Source organism: Cnephaeus nilssonii, assembly GCF_951640355.1.
Source record: "Cnephaeus nilssonii genome assembly, chromosome: 24".
In the NCBI taxonomy this organism is placed as follows: domain Eukaryota; kingdom Metazoa; phylum Chordata; class Mammalia; order Chiroptera; family Vespertilionidae; genus Cnephaeus; species Cnephaeus nilssonii.
The window spans coordinates 3,924,341-3,936,709 of NC_137095.1; the positions used below are offsets into that span (position 1 = coordinate 3,924,341).

General features: G+C 52.7%; 1 protein-coding gene across 1 annotated transcript in view; it reads right to left on the minus strand.

The window, feature by feature from the left end:
• The window catches only part of UBE2Q2 (ubiquitin conjugating enzyme E2 Q2), a 34,797-nt gene that overhangs the window by 1,612 nt on the left and 20,816 nt on the right, over window positions 1-12,369 (minus strand). Inside the window, exons 7-12 of the mRNA XM_079764128.1 lie at window positions 12,088-12,148; window positions 10,561-10,651; window positions 7,367-7,425; window positions 5,072-5,120; window positions 4,039-4,134; window positions 1,732-1,798 (exon numbers count right to left, since the gene is read on the minus strand). Coding sequence (XP_079620254.1) covers window positions 1,732-1,798; window positions 4,039-4,134; window positions 5,072-5,120; window positions 7,367-7,425; window positions 10,561-10,651; window positions 12,088-12,148 — 423 coding nt within the window. The remainder of the gene's footprint in view (window positions 1-1,731; window positions 1,799-4,038; window positions 4,135-5,071; window positions 5,121-7,366; window positions 7,426-10,560; window positions 10,652-12,087; window positions 12,149-12,369) is intronic.

Consider the following 12,369-nt stretch of genomic DNA (forward strand, 5'->3'; position numbering starts at 1 on the left):
CGTTTAAACCTACTGCGAAAATGGAGCTCACACTGGGGCTGGTCCCAGCATCCCCCAAGTTTACAACAGACACTCCTGGTGGCCAGAGGGTCACTGCGCCCGATGCGCCCGAGCCCACCGTGGGCAGAGCCGGCTCTCCCGGGAGTACGCGAGCAGCGGGTGACCTCGCGGTCCCTGCCTGACGGGAGCTGCCATCGGAGCCGCTGCCCAGCATCTCGAGAGCATCAAGCACGTGCAGCGCTGCCCCGGAAAGATCCGGATGCAAACCCACAATGTGGTTCCTCTGAGTCGTGTCACTTCCACACCCCCGTGAAGTCAAAGCGCCTGGTCCGACCAGTGTGAGCGGGGACTGTCTGTCCGCACAGTCATTTCTATGAGCGAACTGCACATGAGTGTCAACATACGAGCTCCATGCTACACTGGCTTTTCTGCTAAAGGTGAGTGTGGGACACTGGACTACAAGCTCGGTTCATAATCCTCTTAGATTCCGTGTTTAAAAGGAGAACAACTGAGAACAACTCACCCCAACGAAGTCCTGGCGCCAGAACCAGAGGCCCGGGCCGGGCCGGGGGAGGAGACGCTGCAACCAGCAGCGAGGAAGTCAGCGGCAGGGACCCAGCGACGGGCCGAGACCCCTGAGCAGAAGCCAAATGGAGGCGCCGCCTGGTTCTGACCCCACGCCCCCCGCAGACCCTCCCAGGGCTGCGAGGTCGGCCCAGAAAGCCAGACCTGCCCCAGTCTGAGCCTGTCCCGCTTCCGAACCTGCAGACGGTTTGGATACAATCAAACCTCGCTTCACTGCTTCTTCCACACACCGAGGGCGACCCCCACCAGCAGGAGCGCCAGGCCCCACCCTGGGGGGCTCGCCTCAGCGTGGTCTGCGCCAGACCCAGGACCTCTGCGCGGGCCGTGCTAGCCTCCCAGAAGCAAGCCCTCGGGGAAGTGACAAGTGCCCGCTGTCATTAAAGTGACAGCACAGAACACGGCGCTCCGGCCACGGGCTGGCACAGGCCCAGCAGGGCAGAGTGTGCTGTCACTCCCCTCAGAGAAAAGGCCTTGGTTTCCCTCAGCTGCTTCCCCGCACACAGAACCACCTGTCCCACACTCGGAGCTACGAAGCTGCGCGCACACTGCTCTTTCCTCCCCAGCTCGGCGGGACAGACCGCGTGCCAGCTGGAGACGAGGGGACTGTGGCAGCGGCCACAAACGGCAGGAACACAGGTCTGATCCCGTCACCTCGTTGCCTCCGTCAGAGACAAGACTCAACCGCACAGAGAATGCAGCGAAGTGAGGTGAGGCCACGAAGGTTATGAAGCAGATCTGGTATTGGGATTAGCGTGGATGGTAAGCGTGCACGATCGGCGAGGGGCACCGTCATCAGAGGGGCAGCCCCGGCCTGGTGGCTTGTCACCGTTAGCAGGACCTGCGCTTGCACAGGCACCGCCCCGGTGAACACTCAGCTCCTGTCCCGACACCACACACTGCCGAGGAGTCAGAGGCTCCGTCCCTCACTGACCCACTCAGGAAGCGGGACTCTGACTCGGCTCTCAGGCCACGTATCCAGGAACCAGGACGTGGAAGGGAGCACGGGGGTGGGTCCCCAGGTGAAATGTTCTCGGGGGTGACTGTACTTTACAAGATACTAAAGCAAAACCAACAATGAACAGGATACACATCAACAGCACATGATGGAACACAAGTGGCAGTAAATGCGTCTGGAATGAAACGTACCGTTTTTCTCGTGTATCTGTACAATGGAATTATAAGACTGTTGGGCTCTTGCTAGATTATACTGATTCTGAAAGAGAATTATACATTTTCAATCAAAACTGTAAGCAGATGAAAATCATGGCAAATAATTTATGGATGTGTCACACTGTGCTTAAAAGAACACAGGAACCAATTATATTTCCATTTCAAAACAATTTTTAACTGAATGCCCTCCAGGCTGAAGTTCATTGTTCCTTATCATTTTAGAAGAATAACAGCCGAAACCGGTTTGGCTCAGTGGATAGAGCGTCGGCCTGTGGACTGAAGGGTCCCAGGTTCGATTCCGGTCAAGGGCATGTACCTGGGTTTCGGGCACATCCCCAGTGGGGGGTGTGCAGGAGACAGCTGATGGATGTTTCTCTCTCATCGATGTTTCTAGCTCTCTCTCCCTCTCCCTTCCTCTCTGTAATAAATAAATAAATAAATATATATATATATATATATATATATATATATATATATATGAATAACAAATCCAGGCGTATCCAACAGAAGTGTACATGCCTTGCAGTTCACGTGTAAGTCCTGCGACCACTGCACAGTACACACCCTGTAGTGCTCATGTGCCCGCCACACCACACACGTGTGAATCGAGTTACGGGAGGCTACAGGACCTAAGTAGAACCCAAACTCTTTTCCTCTTAAACTGTATCCAAAACAAAGGCTAAACTATTACCTCAGACAAGAAAACACAGCCCTAACCGGTGTGGCTCAGTGGATAGAGCGTCAGCCTGCGGACTGAAGGGTCCCGGGTTCGATTTCAGTCAAGGGCATGTACCTTGGTTGCGGGCACATCCCCAGTGGGGGGGTGTGCAGGAGGCAGCTGATTGATGTTTCTCTCATAGAAGTTTCTAGCTCTCTATCCCTCTCCCTCTCCATAAAAAAATCAATAAAATATATTTTTAAAAAAGAAAACAAACACTGAACTTTAAGGACTACACATACAAGTGACATTTGGAGTTTAAAATCTAAAGAATGCCCGTGAGCAGCACCGAAAAAAATGTATAAAAACTCTCCTTCCTACCGATCCTCCAACCATTCGGGGGGTGGGGGGTGGGGTTGTGGGGAGGAAGGCGGGGGTAGGGGAGAGTTCAGTTCCAAGTATTTTTAAATCTTCATATGACTTTTTACAAACCATGACTTAGAAGTGTTTAATTTCCAGATTTATGTAGATTGGGATTTGTCTTTTCATTATTGTCTTCTAACCTTAGTTGGAGCATATTTAACATGTATGATCTGTATGGTACCAGTTATTTTTAAAAATACTCTTACTTGGTTATGAGTTAATTTATAGTAAATATAGTCTCCCTCCCATCTCTAGCCCACCCACCCCGATATTTCAATACCTCCTTATCACAAACAGCAGCTGTCAGCCCTTCCTTGAACACTCTATATACTCTCTCTATAGCGCCCCCCCTCTCTCGCTCTCTCGCTCTCTCTCTCTCTCTGTCTCTCTCTCTCTCTCTCTCTCTCTCTCTCTCACACACACACACACACACACACACACACACACACACACACGGCAGCATATCTTTAAATACCACTCAGCACCTTACTCCTTGGATAGCAGCTTTTTTAAAGCTAACAGACTGTCCCCTGCTGACTTAGAACCCTGGAAGGTAAAACTTGTATCATGAAAAGTTTCCATATTCTTAGCTGACAAGCATTTCTCAAGGAAAAAAAATGGAAGCGTAAGGTCTCATCATAACAATTCATTTAAAAAATTTACCTGCCAAGACAGACTTTAACAGGCAAACATTTCTTAGCTGCCTGATGGCATTCTATGCAAATGGTTTTATTTATTTGCTAACAAAACTATAAAGCATGCCCTGGCCGGTTTGGCTCAGTGGATAGAGCATCGGACTACGGACTGAAGGGTCCCAGGTTCGATTCTGGTCAAGGGCACATGCCCAGGTTGCAGGTAGGGGACATGCAGGAGGCAGCCGATCAATGATTCTCTCTCATCACTGATGTTTCTATCTCTCTCTCCTTCTCCCTTCCTCTCTGAAATCAATATAAAAAAAAAAAAATTTAAAAAAAAAGGTCTAGATCAGAGCTTAGCACAGAAAGGCTCCCTGGGAATTAACAATTATAAACTTCCAGGTACATATAATCTTTTACTTACTAGTGTATACATCCCAATAACAAATTAAAGCCATGCCTGTTTACCTACAGTAAAAAGGACAAAGACGAAAGGAACAGGGACGCCTCGGAGGCCGGGAGAGCGGGGGAGGGGGACACACAGTTCTGTGACGTCAGAGAAAGTACCTTATTGGCTCCAAACTGCACCCTGGCTTTGCCTTTGACGAGGGTGGCGTTGATCTGCATGATGACGGACTCGATGGAGTAGGCGCTGCTCCAGCCCTGCGGGAGGAAAGCGTCGCTAAAGGCGGGAAAGCCGGCCGCACGCAGGCAACACGCAGCAACGGCAGAGGAGCACCGAGACGGCTGTGCTTAGTGAGGGAAAGCAAAGCTGAGCCTCTTCTAAAATCTCTGCTCTGGCCGGTGTGGCTCAGTGGATAGAGCGTCGGCCTGTGGACTCAAGGGTCCCGGGTTCGATTCCGGTCAAGGGCATGGACCTTGGTTGCGGGCACATCCCCAGTAGGGGGCGTGCAGGAGGCAGCTGATGGATGGTTCTCTCTCATCGATGTTTCTAACTCTCTATCCCTCTCCCTTCCTCTCTGTAAAAAATCAATAAAATATATCTTTTTTTAAAAAAATCTCACACACATTTGAGAAAAAACCCATTTTAAATGCCCCACATGAGCAAATGATAACCTTAAATGTAACTCATTCCTGTCTTAGCAGAGATAAGGCAGCCAAGGACAATGTCATGTTATGACTTACGTTGCATAGCTTTTTCACCATTAAAAGTGGCTGCTTAATATTAAAAGAAAAAACTTAAAAATCTTGGAGTCGAGCCTTTCCACTCAGTCTGACGGACATAATGGCAGCCCCGTGGAGGCTGAAGCCCGAGCACCTCAGGCAAAGAGCCGCCCCGGCCGGGGGCTCAGGGGCCAGAGCCTCGGCCTCACACAAAGGCTGCGGGTCCGATTCCCGGTCAAGGCCACACACCTGGCGGCAGGCTCAGTCCCCGCCCAGGTCAGGGTGTGTGCAGCAGGCAACCGATCAACGTGTCTCTCACATCGATGTCTCTCTCTCTCTCTCTCTCTCTCTCTCTCGCCCCCCCCCCCCCCGCCCCTCTCCTTCCCTCACTCCCTTCTACTCTCTAAAAATTCATGGGAAAAATATCCTCGGGTGAGGATTAACAAAAAAGAAAAGAAAAGGAAAAAAAAGTCACCTGTTTTGTGAGAAGTTCCATACATAACGCGCCACCACCCAACACGTACCTTAAAAGAAAAGAGGAATCACACACAGTTCTCTAGGTTCCACATTCCTCCCTAGTTTGGACGAACATTGCTAAGACACGCACACGTGGGAAGACTAGACGGTAAGCGGGAACACACAGCTGTCAGGGTCACGGGGCTCAGGGTACTTCAGAAGTGATGCCAGCGCCCTCATGCAGCCTTGGGGACAGGATACTTACAGACGCCTCAGCTCTCAGGGAGCAAGAACTCCGCCTCCGTACCCAGGGGAGGGGACGGGAGGGGACAGAGACCCCACTTCCCAGAAGGCATGATGAGCAATTGCCCTGCCGCCACGCCAGACAGCGAGGCTTTCCGTCCAACATGCGCCCCTCTACTGTGACTGAGCAGCTGCCGTTACCGTCTGTCTCCACCCCTGGTGCTGAGGGCCGAGTGGTGCCTGCTGTGCCTCCTCTCCCCTCCTGGTCGGAGCTGCTCTCTGAGCAGATGACCCTGGGGGCTGCCCAGGCCCCTCAGAAATGACCTTTAGATCAACACCCGTCACCGAGTCTCGCCTTTCGGCCAAGGTCAAGTGCAGATCGAGATCCTTCTGCCTTTTGACACTTTTTCAAGCAAAATAATGTCGTTCCTCCTTTAACCTTTTGCACTCGGATGTCGAGTGTGACTCGACACGGTTAGCATCAGTAGCAGCTCGTATGATGAACTGTATGAATGTATCAATAATTTGAAATATTAAAAAATCCAAATAAATAAGTTTGTATGAAAAGAAACTCGTTTTTTATTCTACTGCCACGCTTTGTAAAATCTGGGGTATTTAAAAAATTAAATCCCGAGTAGAATAAAGGAATCGAGAAAAAAGTAAGCGAGTGCAAAGGGTTAATGCTATTTTAAACTAAAAAATACGTGAACTATCAGGCCTTCAAATAAAATCAAGGGATGATATCAGACAAGAAAAACGGCAGGAGTCTTGAAAACCAGTCAGACCCTGAGCAGGTCTGTGAGGGCCGAGTCCGCGCGATGGCTTCGTCCTCGGGCCTGGCCTTTCCGTCCCCGCGGCTCCTCCCCCTGCTCCTCTGCCCACCGCCAGGCCGTCCTCCCCAATAAACGGCCGAGACCCTCCGCCTGGGACCGTGATTCCAGCTAGCCAAAGGCATCCCATGTTGCATAAACCAAATCACTTTACCAAGTAAGAAACCTGACAATTACTCATTTGCAGAGCGGGGGGATAACCCCACTGTGGGAAGAAGAATCCGTAGAGAGAAACTACGTGAAAGATTTTAAACTGAAAACGGCATCAGTCAGCTCTTTGTTCAGCCAGCCGCTGGCGGGAAGTATGTTTAAGAAGCTACATTATTGCTGCTGTGCGGTCAGGCCCACGGAGGAGGTGGTGTCTGCCGAGACCTGAGGGACAGCAGAGTCCCTAACTGTGTGTCTGTCTCCACAACCAGGTGGTGAACTGGGTAAGGCCATAAATTCCTAACGTTCTTGGCATTTCTCACAACAAAAATGTGAAAAATCTATGCGGGTCAAGTTCATATCAAATTTCAAAAAAAAATGATAAAGTATTTTCATACATTTATCCTCAACTTACAGTTTTCCAAATCTTTTCCTCATCGTTTATAGCTGCCCTTATTTTTAATCTCGATGAAACGAGACCGACCACAGAGGTGATCGATGTATGTTTAGACTTGAATCATCACGGATCCTCTCACGGTGGACTGGTCAGCTGGGCATCTCAGAATTCTCCAAGTTCAGCCGCTCCTACTCGCAGGGTCTACAGGACACCTCACACCTAACCCAGCACACACTCGGACCCCCTCCCGGCCGTAACCACCCCCAGAAGACACCGACGGCCAGCCCCACGGGCACGGGAGAGGCCTGCGATTGCTCCTGCGACCACAGGCAGGTGGGACTCACGCTCTAATCTTACTTTCTCTAGACACTCAATCACAATTCATATTTTTAAAACATGGGTTTTTAATGGTGAAATGTGTACAAATAGGGGCCACTGAAAGCTCCACCTGTGCACCACACAGGGGTGGGTACCAGTGGTTCCCAAACTGTGGTCCCCAGACGAGCTGCGCCTGAGGCCGGCTGAGAAACGCCACCTCCCAGGCCCCCCGGCCCCACGGCATCAGAAGCCCGGGGAGACCCCACTTCCTAGAAGGCATTCATGAGCATGCCTTGGGCTGGCGTCCGGGCCTCGGCCCCCAACCAGCCCTCGAAAGCTCCCGGTGCACACGATCACAGAAAAGGTCACTTACACTTACCCTCCGGAGAGAACCGGCAACACCACGCGGACGAATGGAGGATCAAACGGGAAGTTATCCTAAAGGGCAAGTCAGCAAGTTAGGTCGATTTAGAACACCCTCAATACCACATCACGTAGGAGGTTTTAGTCCATAAAGATGTTTGTATCTGAGGCTGAGTGAAGGTCACAAAATTAAAACAGTACCAAAAAGAAGATGGAATAAAAGCCAAAGAGCTCTAGACGGTGTGGCTCAGTGGATAGAGCATCAGTCTGCAGACTGAAGGGTCCCGGGTTCAATTCCGGTCGGGGGCACATGCCCGGGTTGCAGGCTCGATCCCCAGAAGGGGGTGTGCCAGGGGCAGCCGATCCATGATTCTCTCTCATCATTGGTGTTTCTCTCTCTCCCTCTCCCTTCCTCTCTGAGATCAATGAAGCTGCGAGCACTCCCAACAGAGCAGCGTATTGGTAAATGTATGAGAGACATGGCTGTCCCCTCCCAGCAGAACTATGCAAAGGAACAGCCCAACACGATGATTGGTCGTTTGGATCAATCCTTCAACTGGGAACTAGAAAAGGTGGAAACCATTCCAGAGCTCAGACCAAGAAGACACAGGACCCCGAGAGCAGGGTTTCTCTCCATTCAAAGAGGGAGGTAAGAGGGGAGGAGCTGCAGGCCCCCGACTCCCTAGGAGGGAGGTAAAGCTGGCGCTCAGGGTTCCCGCAAGGCCTTCTCCGCCCTCGCAGGGAGCTGGGACCCTGAGGACAAACTGCCGAGCTCCCTGCTGAGAGGAGGGCGCCTCCGCTGAGTCATCTCGACCCGAAACGCCTCCAGGCACCCTGGGCTGCGGGAGCCCCAGCCCCCGGTGGACAGACAGGAGCCCTCGCTGGACAAGAGCAGCGCCGAGGCTCCGATCAGCTCCCTAGCCTGTCGTACGTAGCTTATCGCTACAGCTAAGTTACGTGAGGCCCAAAATGACATAATTAGAGAGAGAGACGCAAACGACAGACACAAGGAGTCAGTCTTTATCAGACACAGATTTTAAAATAACTATGCTGCATATACGCAAAGCAAAGACGGAAAACCCTGGCAGAGAACTATAATAGAAAAATGAACTATAGCCCTAACGGGTTTGGCTCAGTGGATAGAGCGTCGGCCTGCGGACTGAAGGGTCCCGGGTTCGATTCCGGTCAAGGGCATGTACCTTGGTTGCGGGCACATCCCCAGTAGGGAGCGTGCAGGAGGCAGCTGATGGATGTTTTAACTCTCTATCCCTCTCCCTTCCTCTCTGTAAAAAAATCAATAAAATATATTTTAAAAAATAAAAAATAAAAATATCCACAATGAAGCCAAGAGAGATAAGAAGGCGGAAAACAAGACACAGGGCAACGGACCAACGGCTGTCGTGTGCAGAGTCCCAGAGGAGAGGAGAGGGAAGGGCAGGATCTGAGGAGACAACGTCTGAACCGTCACAAACTGAGAAGGGACTTCACAGACGTGAGCTCTCAGTCCTTCAAGAGCAACAATGGGGCCACACGCGGAGACGCACCCTGAGGAGCTGGAAGAAAGGCGTCTCCGGCCCGGACACCCACCCCGTGGCCGCACTTCCCCCCACAGACCCGCAGGCGGGAGGCGCCAAGGCTGCTCCTCAGGGCGGAGCCGGGAACCCGGAGCCCGAGACCACGAAGAGCGCCAGCGTGCACGCAGACCCCCGTGAGCATCCACGGCTCGGCACCGCCGCGCCACCTCCCGGTCAGAGCCCAAACGCAGACCAGCCACGCTCCCGTGGCCGGAGCCCGCACCCTCAGGTCTTTGCACGGACACGGACAGGGAAAACACAAACTGACAACCGCCTGCTCGGCTCCGACACGTTAAGGACATCAAGGTGACTGCCAGGCGGCGGAGAAGCGCACGAGGCCGTGTGCGCACCAAGCGGACAGGTGGTGGGACACGGAGTAAGGAAATAAAAAATCCCGAAGAGTAAGAGCAGCCGGGGCGAGGAGGACAAACAGAAAGCCCCTGCGAGATGGGGGTTTGAGCCCGGAGACCCAACCTGACAGCTGACAGCGCTCCAGGTCAACAGCCAGGGCCCAGCCTGCAGAGCTCAGAGGGCGAGGGGACGCCCAGCGGACGCCCGGGTGCCCAGCACAGCGCCGAGCCCGGGACAGCGACACGCACAGCGACACGCACAGCGACACACACGCTCTCCCAGGGGCTGCAGCGAAGGTGGCAGCAGAGGCGGCTGAGCCGGAGGCCCGGGAAACAGCCTTCACCTCCAAGAACACCGTCAGGGAGGCCAAAGAAATAGCTGCAAGCTGTGCGGTCAGCTTACCCGAGAGAAGACACAGCGTAAGCCCAGTCTCTCACTCTCCCCCACCTCCCGTCCCCTAAGGAAGATTCGGGAGAATCCCTAAACTGTGAACACTCAGCCCTCGTGGAGGGAAGACAGAAGCACCACCTCATGCCTAGAGCAGAGCGTCTGAGGTTTCTGTGTAAACACCCCCGGAGACAACGGCTGCATAAGCCTCTCCTCCCGATGCAGAAAAGCAGGTCGCACGTTCCTCCTGAGACACTCAAGACTGCAAACCACCACTGTGATCTCTGAGATCTTTATTCCGAGGACAGTGTCCACCCCCTGGGGGAGAATGCCGCCACTGAGAACGCATGGCCTAGGCCCGTGGTCGGCAAACTCATTAGTCAGCAGAGCCAAACATCAACAGGACGACGATTGAAATTTCTTTTGAGAGCCAAAAACCGACTTCTGCGCACGGGCCACGAAGTTTCAATCGCACTGTACGTGCGCGCCCGCACATGGTATTTTGTGGAAGAGCCACACTCAAGGGGCCAAAGAGCCGCATGTGGCTCGCGAGCCGCGGTTTGCCGACCACGGGCCTAGACAACATAATTGGTTTCACCTGTGCGTGAGCTTTACGGACGTGAACGGTACAGAGTGTGCTGCTTCTCCGCGTTCTGTTTAAGAGCCGCCGATCCTGTGGCCACGTCGCTCTGCTCGTTCACTGAAGCCTTCCTATGGGGCCACGTGCCCAGGACCGCCCTGAACAGGCCCCCGTGCAGCGAGCACGCGTCTGGGCAGGGCACACTCCCAGGGGATCCCTGAACGCAGAGCACAAGAAACCCCCAACTGTTTTCCCAAGGAATCGTACCAACATGCCTTCCCACGAGGCGCACGTGGAGTTCGGACACAGTTTTCTTACCTTAAAAGAGAAGTTAAGCAAAATATACTCTATGCCTTCTTTTTCCTTTAAGATCTGAAGGTCACTGTGCAAAGGACTGTCAGGATCAACCCTAAGAATTACAAAAGAAAGTCAGATTCTTTTCTCACTGACCTCAGAAAGGACCCGGCCCAGCGCTGACACAGAGCCCCAGGGTGAGCTCTGAGCAGACAAGCTCTACAGCTGTTCTGTGGGAAAGCAAATCCTAGAACCCCAACTCCGTGGGATGAATGTTCAAAAAGAGATCACAACCCGGCCGGTGTGCTCAGGGGTGGAGCATCGACCTAGGAACCAGGAGGTCACGGTTGCATTCTGGGTCAGGGCACATGCCCGGGTTGTGGGCTCCATCTCTGCTGGGGGGCGTGCAGGAGGCAGCCAATCAATGATTCTCTCTCATCATGGATGTTTCTATCTCTCTCTCCCTCTCTCTTCCTCTCTGAGATCAATGAAGATATATTTTTTAAAAAAGAGACAGAGAGAGAGAGACCCCAGTATTCCAGCCCTGGGTGGTGTTGCTCCGTGTCAGAGCGTCGGCCGAGCACTGAAGGGTCCTGGTTCCTTCCCAGTCAAAGGTACGTAGCTGGTTGCAGGTCTGATCCCCGGTCGAGGCTCGTAGGGGAGGCAACTAATCCATGTGTTTCTCTCATGTGAATGTCTCTCTCTCTCTCTCTCTCTCTTCCCCTCTCCCTCCCTCCCTTCCACTCTCTCTAAAAATTAGTGGCAACAATATCCTCAGGTGAGGATTAAAAACAATAAAAAACATATCACAATATTCTCAATCTATTCTCCTCTGGCGATTCAAAGTCAGCAGTCATTCTAGAGAAGATGGTCATGTCATCTACCTAGTAAAATAGTAACATGCTAATTGACCGTACCTTCACAACGCCCACCAGCCAATCAGGCGTGAGTATGCAAATTAACCCAACAAAGCTGGCGGGTTCATTTGCACACACAGGTGTTGCACAGCTGGGGGTGGGATGGGGCGGGGCGGGACGCTTGCGTCGTCGCAGGCATTCTGCACCACCCCAGCCGCTCTGGGCCTCTGGGCAGCGTGGGAAGGCGGAAAGACGGCTCCAGCCGGAGCAAAAGCGCTGCTGGCAGCCAGGGGAAGGAAGGCCCATTCTTGCACGAATCGTCATGCATTGGGCCTCTAGTATGTACATAATTTTCTCAAGGACTCAAATCCCTTCCTTCACAGACAAGCTGCCACCACAGTCACCCTCGCCCGGTTATTCAATCCACTTGTGTCCGTAGTCCCCGTCTCACCTCCTCCAGGAGACACTGCCCCACAGTCGCCCCTTCTCCACCGCCCCCCCCCCCCCCCCCCCCCCCGTTCCTCACCTCACTGTTACTAAGCCCAAGAAGCAGCTCATCCTAACACCCTGAGCGACTGCAGGAGCTAAAGTGCCACGGAGAGCTCCGTCCTAACGGTATCAAATGAGGGGGGCTCTCCATGCGAGTCTGCCGTCAGCCATTACCGCGAGAGGGCGAGCAGGAAAAGCCACTTACTTCTGAAGCTTCACATGCCAGTCGTATAAGCTGTCATTTATGAGCTCCACTGAGTAAAACCCTGCGAAGATACAGAGTGTTAGTGACTCTTCATTTGATCGTAGCTATTACTCTAGTGAAGTATAGACACTAAACAGCCCGCAAAGCTAGAAATGTTGCCACTGAAAGTGGGACAGAGCTACATGGTAACTCTTTTGCCACAGAGCCGAGTACCTCATGCCCTTAGATCCTTAGAGCCATTAACCAAGAAGCTTCTGTAACGAGGTGAGAAACTATGTCCCA